Raw genomic sequence first — 9,569 nt, 5'->3', positions numbered from 1 at the left:
AGTTGTATTTCCCCGAAATCACTAGGCTTGTCAGACCCTACCTATATGATGACAAAATAATATACACTTTACAAATTCTCAATATTTATTATCTCAAACACAAATTGGAATCACAATTATTTCATCAACTATGGGGTTATTTCAATATTCTCATCACAATTTATAATATCACTATCATTAATCACACGTCATCACATAAACTCATCACAATCTTATACCATCATTCCCATCAATCATACATCATCACATAGACTTATCACAAATTTATAACATCATTATTATTAATTATACATCATCATAATCACATAAACTTATCAAAATACATCAACCTTTTATTATCACATCACTTAAATCTGTCTAGTCAAACAGATACATAAAATTCATTCGACATCCAATATCATAATAATATCAAATATCACACATTTAACGGTATTAAATCAAATATCACAATAATATCAAATGCCACACATTTAACGAAATTAAATCAAATATCACAATAATATCAAATGCCACACATTTAACGAAATTAAATCAAATATCACAATAATATCAAATGTCATACATTTAACGAAATTAAATCAAATATCAAAATAATATTAAATACCACGCATTTAGCGAATCAATCAACATCTTATAAGTATTTCTATTCCATATTTTAATCTCACAATTTCCATTTTGCACATTAATTAATTTATCACTCAAAGGGCTACTGTCGTACGTAGTGAGCCCCAGATGAATCATTGGGAAATACGGTTTCTTGTTCATCTCACAATATATTATACTCATAAATTCAAACGATCTCTCACCCCTTACCTTATTTCGACGCTTTCACACATAAATATGATTCCACAAGTAAACAGTCTTTGTTCATTGACTTTTTGTCCTTCAATCGATCTAACTCGACAGTTTATGGGTAAACGTTAAAAATAAATTATGAGAAAATACTCTAAAAACTAAATTCGAAATTCGGTCAAGGAAAATTATCAAAAATTAGATAACCAATCAGTGGATAATATAGCCACTTTTCACACGGTCATTTTGGCGTTGGTTTCACTCAAATCAGACTTACGAAGAACAGTGCAAAATAACGAATTCTACAAACGAAAAGTCGGGTATTTTAGAGAGAAATTGGGATTGTTAAAAATCTAGAAAATTATGTTTAATTGACTAGTTTAATGAATGAAATAACATACTCAAATTTGGGCGAAAATGAAGAAAGTTTTCTGGAACACTTATGGATCACCGGTGTCAAACGATAGGTTATTGTTGTATTTCCTTTTTTTTTTATTGTATTAACAATTAGGTTCACAATGGGTCAAACCCATTGGTCCCGTTATTTATGTTTTTGTTTTACTATCATTATTTTTATTTTGCTAAAACAAAATTAATAATTATTTAATCTCCTTTTTAATATTACTCCAAACACAATTTTCCAAACATTACTAATATTTTATAAATTAGAGTAATTAAAATAATCAACATAAAAAAAATATTACTAATAATTGAAACTCTCACATTCAAAATAATCTCTACAATTATACTTATTTCTCAAAATACTCACATTATAATAATACCATCACATTAGAAAATAGTCAAAATTATAAAATAAATAAATATAACATCAATATTTTATATTAATTACTAAATCATAGTAAATATATATAAAATCACAATGTCATAACAAATATATAAAAATAAATGAAATCAAACACAATATTAATTCTATCTCAAGATAATTATTTATAAAAAAATAACTAAAAAAAGAAAATAGTTATAAATAATATAAATATAATTACGTGCATACTTAACATCAGTCAAGCGCACAGAAAATTTTTATATTAATTGGGTACGAGTATATACACATAAAACCTTCTAAGATCTCATTCATTAAAATATTACACTAAAATACTATTTAGAAATATATATAAAATATAATATTTGTTATTTAGATTGCACATGTAGTTCAATATGTATAAAAGTAACACATAATCTAAAGCACACATATAACAAAATCTAATCACGAAATTATTAACATGTATTCTAAAATAATTTTAAAACCAAATTAATTATTTAAAATCATATTTCATTAATAAAATAATTTATTATAAAATTTGGGGTGTTATAGTCATATTTCCTTGGAATTGAATTTGTCACAATAAAAAATTGAATGTTCATGCATCAAAAGAAGTATGTCATTGATGCATTGAAGAGGTTTAAGTTGCAAAACTGGAAAGGAACAAGCACCCCTTGAGAAGCAAGGTTGGTATTAACAAAAGAAGGAGATGAAGAACTAGTTGATTCCACAAATTTCAGACAAATGGTAGGATCATTGAGGTGTTTGTGTAATACAAGGTCTGACATAGTTTATAGTGTTGGATTGATTAGTAGATGCACAGAGAAACTTAGAGCACCTCACTACTTAGAATCAAAAAGAATTTTGAGATATATCAAAGAAACTAGTGAACTTGGTATGCTATATCCTAGAAGTTCAAATGAAAGAGAAGTTAAATTGATTGGATACACTGATGTTGATTGGTGTGGAGACAAGGATGATAGGAAGAGCACCACATGTTATGTATCCATGATGAATAAAACTTGAATTTCATGGTGTTCAAAAAAGCAAAGTATAGTGGCTTTATCTACATGTGAAGTTGAATATGTGGCTACACCAATGGGAGTTTGTCAAGCTCTATGGCTGGCAGAATTGATGAATGAAATAGGGCTAAGGAATGAAGAAGCAGGAAAGATGATCCTGACAACAAATCTGCAATAAATCTAGCCAAGCATCCAATTGCTCATGGAAGAAGCAAGTACATTGAAACAAGTTCACTTCCTAAGAGACCAAATAATGAAAGACAAACTAAAGTTGGAGCATTGCAGCACAAATAATCAGATGGCAGACATCCTTACCAAGCCATTGAAGAGAGTGAATTAATGAGAGATGAGGAAGAAGATTGGGATAACATCCTTAGAACAATTTTTGAATTAGGAAGAGTATTAAATATATAATTCATAAATGTTAGTTAAGAGGGAGTTAGAAAGTAGTTATGGAAGTTAGAAACAGTTAAGGAAGTTAGGAAGTTGGTTACAAGTGAACTGTGCAAACTATTTGATATAAAAACTATGTACTAGCTCTGTTACTTGTGCAACAAGTAATAATTCAATTTTGATTCTTTCAATTCCTTTCTTCTCAATTCTCAATCCTATTATATTAACAATCACAAATACAAGTGTTTTAACAGTCTCAAGGATAAAATAACTTAACAAAAAGAAGCTCATTCCAAGTGTCTTGAAGTCCAGGTAAACACCAATGTATACAATCGGCATAGCTAGTAGGGTTAGCTAATTGCTCTGGAGTCAATGGATTCCAACGCTTTTTGTAGATTGAAGTATGCGCATCTTTGCGGAGGCTCGAAAGTTGAGTAATGTTGAGAAATGTTATGGGCACTTTTGATTTTTTGAACTCTTCTCCAATCACTTGCATTATACTTTTGAGTGAATTAGAGTCCCAATATGAGGAATCCTCAATTGGTGTTGTTTCATTGTAGCAGTTCCCTCCTGGTTCTCCTCCCCACTCTATGCTCCTGCCAAAATAATGTAGTACTTTAACAGTATGCATGATGTATTCCCATATACTAAACTATTATTTTGTTAGAATAAAATAATGAAGCTCAAGTATAGTATTGGAATATTGCTTTTATTGGTTACATATGTTTTTTGTCATTCAATTTGAATCAAGATCCTTTAACTCCTTTAACCCTTAGTTCAAACCTGTTGAACTATCCAACCCCCAACCCTGATTGAAACATAGTTATCGTACTAAATTGTAGCTTATAAAAAACCAGAGAAAATTGTGATGGATTATACTAAACTTGCCTTCCATGAGAAGGTGACATGCTAGTGAAGAAGACTCTAGTCTTGTTAGGTTTCATGTTCATTCTCACCCATCTAACCACAGTTTTCATAGCCATGCGATAGGCTTCCACTGTTGACATCTCAACAATCTCTTTTGCTTCATCTTTAAATGAGCCAAGCCTAAAAATTTCAGTAGACATTACATTAGGTGTTATTATTATACAAAGTGGCCATTTGCATAAGAAATGAGCAAACAATTGTTTAAATAGATTGGAAGAACATACAATATCTTCATCTTGGAGCCAGTAGTTATCCACCAAATATAGGTGTTGAATACCACAATGTCTACGCCTTTCCAATAGCGGCCGTGCTTATTGATCGAACCCTTTCTGACAATCCTATCAGTTACCCGATGAATGACAGCGTTATCGGCGTTTGATTCAAGAAGAAAAGGTGCCCAATAGAACTCAATTGTTGCATTGTATTCCTAATTAAAAACAAGAATATGAACAATATATGACATAATAATATTGCAGCTGAAATTATTGTGAATTGCATTAAGCTAAGAATAACTAAACCTTGGCTGTGAAGACAGTGAGTGAATGAAAGGTTTCCATGGATTTGGCATGTTGGGGAATGAGTTGATGGAGAAGGCATATCAAAGAGATATACTGACCCCGGCTAATGGAGTCGCCGACAAACATCATCCTCTTCCCACGAAGCGATTCTAACATTAAACTGGCATTGAATCTGTTGCATTGGTAAAAAGATGCGTATTATATTTGGATTACATTAAGAAATCTATGATTACTATGAGCTTTCAAGTTTCAATTCACTAGATTGAGTTCTGTATGGTACAGTGTTGCAAATCATGAATTTGTAAGAAATAATTTATATGATTTTCTCATCAGCAGCATATACCTTTTAATTCAAATATTCTTAATTTAGGCATATACATTCAGGATCCAAACATAAATCTAAGTTAAGTTATAATCAAACCAACAAAACTAGCACTTTCTATAAGAGTATAACTTCAAGGAAAAGGAAAAACTAATGAGCATATAAACATCCCCAATCATATACTTAATTTTATTGGACCGGAATCAGAAATATCTAAGACCAGCTAATCAAAATCAAGTAGACATTGCAACGGAGTGGGACAGATTTTGCCTTCCCCACATTAAAAAAATATTAAATATATTCAATATATACATGTATATAAAATTTAGAAATTACAATGTCCTCGCCCGGAATTTTAATTACAGAGAAAATGCGGATCCACAACTAATCAAAATGGTTTCTAGTGAATGCGAGTACTGATTATGTTGTCTATCCCTATAATGAAGGTTAAAATTTTAAATTTAAAACATAGTTAAAAATCAACGGACCATCGTTTTTAGACGTGGATGCGATGAGGAAAGGGTCGAATAAATCTCCACCGACTACTTGACCCGTAAAAAAGCCACACGTGTAACAAGACCACACGAAACAGTAAAAACCACACTTACTTAGGAATATCGCAACCGTGAGGTTGCCAGCGCAACCGTCTGTACTCCTTATCCGGGCGACCATGTTGTTGACAAGTCAACGTTGGTTGTATGTACGGACAGTCCGATTCCTGGTACAACGGCCGAGTCAACTCGTCTGGAACCCACCGTCCACTGAAAATGTCGCACGTATGAACGGTGTGGGACCGAGTCAAGTCAGCATCATTGGAATGGAGTTGGAGTTGTGGGGGGAAGATGAATAAGAAATCATGAATAAGGAGAATGGTGGAAGCGAAGAGAATGAAAGATAAGAATGTGAAGAGATACAAAGAGAATCGAGGCTTGGTTGAGTTTGACTTTGCCATGGACCCCCTAAACTAATTACTTCTTTTGCTTCTCACAACTTACAACTTTTCATTTATTTACCTAATTAAGGTGAGTGGAATGGAAACAATCGTGAAGAATTTTTTGTTTCCATCAATTTATAAAAAAAAAAAATTCATTTTTCTTAATTAGTAGACATTTTAACATTTGTCCCTTTTTATTTATAGCTTTATAAATCTAACGAGTTTTTAAAGTATAATACTCTAACGTCAAATTAAACTCCAATGAATTCATAATATATAACAACTCGAACTCTAATGAGTTCATGATATATAGAAACTCGAATAAATATCTCAACACACTCACGTTAAACTCCAATGAGTTCATGATATTTAACAACTCGAACTCTAATGAGTTTATGATATATAACAATTCAAACAAATATCTCAACACGCACGATTCAATATTCATATCAACTCCTCTAAACCAACATAACAACAAATCCTTTTTAATTTCTTAAAGAAGACACGTATTAAAATATGGTGTAAATTTTCATCTATTTTAAATATTACATAAAATCACTAATATAGAATTATTGTTATTTTATAAATCAACAAAAATTCAACTCAATTTAATTTCTCTAAAATAATCAAGAGTAATTCAATCAAAAGTTATTTGCATTTTACAAAATAACTTAACATTAATTCCTTCAATTTTTTTTTTTTTTTTTAATTCTAAGGCCTAACAATCTCTAATATTCAAGAATTAATATTATTAATAATATGAATTTCCTAATATTTCACAACTACTACTAACATTCTAAATTGATTTCATTGGCAAGATCAAAACTTTAATAATGACATTAAAAGCAAAGTATATATCAACCGATAATTAGTATTACATCGATTAAATTAACAATGTCAAAATACATTAGTCAATTAAAAAAATTATTAATAGCTATCCACCGTAACAAAGAGTAAATAATCAAATTTAGAAACACAAACCACAAGTTCAATAAAAATGTAATTAACGTAATCATGTCAACAATTCAAATTAACTCAAATTTTAACAAATACACAATACACAAGAACAAACAAATAGTTAACGGTTAATAATTATTTTCAAAAACAATAGAAACCACAACAAAACAAGAATAAGCAAGTACTTAACAACTAACAATACTCTTTCAGAAATCATGTATTGCAATAGAAAAATATATACCTCATAACACAAATACAATAGGCAAGCATTTCAACACTTAAATGGGAGCACGGGTTAACACAATTGACTCAAGGTTGACAATTCTAACTGGCATATAACCCACTCTGACTGGACAGGTCTGCTCTAATACCATTAATGTGACACTCTAAACAAAATAATATATATATATATATATATTAATTTATATCATATTTTTATAAAATTTGCAGCGGATAAATAAAAATATGTTTCCAAGAAAATAAAAACTTTTATTTTTAATTTAGGATATCACGTTTCTCAAAAATCAAAAGGAATACTTTAAACTTCTTTACTCTATAGTGCAATCTCAATAATCTTGATTTAAGTATAATTATTTGATTTAATTCTAAAAACTTACTAGTACTTATATGGTTTTCATACAAAAGTCGTTTCAAATTAAATAAGTAACATACAAATTACAACTCTTATTTGATGATAATTAAACAAAAGGTTAATTAAGAATTATAATTATGATTATAAGTGTTTTGGTATTTAACATGTGTATTTGAGTGTGTCAAAACAAGTTAGGTACCAAGTATTTCAAAATAGATCTCATTAAAATCAAGAAAGTAAAAACAGTAAAATGAATATCGTTCTTGACATATTTCTGGAAAACGAAGAACGTTATTCACATAGTTCTAGAAAACGAAAAACGTTATCCACATATTTCTGAAAAACGAAGAACGTTCTCCATATTTATCATAAATAAGAATGGTCAATTTTCTTTGTGAAAGATTGGATCCTGGAAACTTTATTCATCTCATATCTTCATTAAAAATAAAGAGTAAATATTTTAATAAAAATATCAAAGTACAGTTGAGAAAATTAAGAAATGTTGATTTGAAGCAAATTAAGAAAAGGAGCAGGCCGGACTAGAGATCAAAATAATTTACTTAGCAGTAAAGTTTTTATCTATAAAATTTGGGACCCTTTCCTCTGTTCAAAGTTTGTGTTTGTTCTATATTATTTATTATTTGAGTTCTCTTCATGAGTGTGAAAGGAGAAAGTGGGTCTTCTCCACCAATTATGTATCTTTTATAGTAAAGAGGGAGAATTGATGAAAAACATCTATTTTCTTAATTTCGATCGTGTATGTTTAGCTAAGTAGTTTGAAGCATACAAAAAATAAATTGTGGTTTGAAGCAATGTGATTCTTACTCATTTTCTCTTTCTAGTGACTGTTGACTGTTTAAGGAGATTAACTAGGAATATGTGGTCTTACTTGGAAAGTAGGTGTATTTAAGGTCAAAAACCTATATAGGCTATTTCTCACCTCTAGTAAATATAAATGCATCAACTTCTTGTGGGACTTTCAAATATAAATCTAAAGACAATTTCTAACATAGATTATGCTCTATTGGGTATCAATTTTAAAAAATATTTAAATTTTAATGAATATAGATGTCGTTTTTTAGATGTAGACTCTAATAATTGTTTTTATTTTTATCACTGAAATAATGACTTAAATAATACTGATTCGATAAAAATAAAGAAAAACAAATATATATTTTGTATTCAATCAGGGTATTGTCTGATTTATAAAGATAAGAATAGTCGTATAAACTATTATTTCTGAAAAATATTGTCGATTGTCGTTAAAAAAAATTCAATTTTTAAGTGTTGATACACAATGAACCACTTATAAAAATACTCTATTGTATAACTCACCTAATATTTTTTTTTTGTCAACTAGAACTTGCCTACTACTAAGTACTAACGTCGATGAGTTTAAACAAATGATAAAAATAAAAAATACGTTATAACATAAAAATTTATAGCAAGTCTTTTATATTGGGTCAAATTTTGAAGGCCTACTTAAGCTACGAGACGGCCATGTAAAGACGGTGCTTCTTCAATTTTTTTTTTGCAAAAATGCACCGATGATCATTTAAGTTTAACTCAATTCTCGTTTAGGTCTTTTAATATTTTTTTTTCAATTTGTTCTTTTAAGTTACATTATATTTGCATCGTTAGTCTTTTATCTCATTTTTAAGAATGAATTATCCAATTGAAAGTTTCTAATAATTCATCATACTTTATGGTCTTTATTTCTTGATTTTCTCTATAACTATTTAGATACATGCATAGCCCTAAAACTATGATAATAAAGGTATATTCACACAATCAATGTCATTAACTTGCTCCACTTCAAAAGTAGCTTGGACAATTATCTTTTTATAATGTTTTAATTAGATCTTAACATTTCATTATAGTAATTCGAGAAAAAAAATCAAACTTAAAGGATTTCTTGTATGATTCAATATAACTTAAAGTTTAATGATGCAAATTAAATGTATTTAAAACCAAATTGGGAAAAAGGAAATTTAAAAGACCTAAGTGGAAATTGTACTAAGCTTAAAAGACTTTTATGAAGATAGTACTTTCTTGGTTAGAGGAAAACTTATGAGTAATCCGTCATGTTTGAAAAAAGAAAAAAGAAAAAAGAAAAAAAAAAGTGGTGTCTAGCCTATTTATCTAAGATTTTTGGAAGAGATATGGTCTTCAATCCATTTGTATGATTGTTAATGTGATGATCCTCTAAATACACTCTCAGGGTCCAATAATAGTATTAAAGTCAATAGTTCATAATCTCTATATCTAAGGAGAGATTGTTATGGATGAAAAAACATATGATTGAGGGCAAACAATCTAAGTTATAGGTGG

The 9,569-nt window shown here is 29.3% G+C and overlaps 1 protein-coding gene across 1 annotated transcript; it reads right to left on the bottom strand.

Annotated features, from left to right (window-relative positions):
• Positions 1-3,081: 3,081 nt before the first annotated feature.
• LOC101509409 (protein trichome birefringence-like 33) lies at positions 3,082-5,767 on the bottom strand. Its single transcript, XM_004500462.4, has 5 exons — positions 5,364-5,767; positions 4,434-4,605; positions 4,140-4,342; positions 3,877-4,035; positions 3,082-3,584 (listed from the first exon to the last, which is right to left on the bottom strand). Exons 1-5 carry the CDS (start codon positions 5,705-5,707, stop codon positions 3,245-3,247), a joined length of 1,218 nt encoding a protein of 405 aa, XP_004500519.1. The 5' UTR covers positions 5,708-5,767; the 3' UTR covers positions 3,082-3,244.
• Between the last annotated feature and the right edge of the window lie 3,802 nt (positions 5,768-9,569).

This window comes from Cicer arietinum, chromosome 5, assembly GCF_000331145.2.
Source record: "Cicer arietinum cultivar CDC Frontier isolate Library 1 chromosome 5, Cicar.CDCFrontier_v2.0, whole genome shotgun sequence".
Classification (NCBI taxonomy): domain Eukaryota; kingdom Viridiplantae; phylum Streptophyta; class Magnoliopsida; order Fabales; family Fabaceae; genus Cicer; species Cicer arietinum.
This window is presented reverse-complemented; position numbering and strand designations above follow the sequence as displayed.

What these genes read in the sequence shown, in the direction of transcription:
- LOC101509409 (XM_004500462.4), bottom strand. Translation starts at nt 5,707, where the DNA reads ATGGCAAAGTCAAACTCAACCAAGCCTCGATTCTCTTTGTATCTCTTC. An exon ending in GGCTCCAAGATGAAGATATT is followed by an intron (nt 4,036 to 4,139) that starts GTATGTTCTTCC and finishes TGAAATTTTTAG; the next exon opens with GCTTGGCTCATTTAAAGATG. An exon ending in ATGTCACCTTCTCATGGAAG is followed by an intron (nt 3,585 to 3,876) that starts GCAAGTTTAGTA and finishes TTATTTTGGCAG; the next exon opens with GAGCATAGAGTGGGGAGGAG.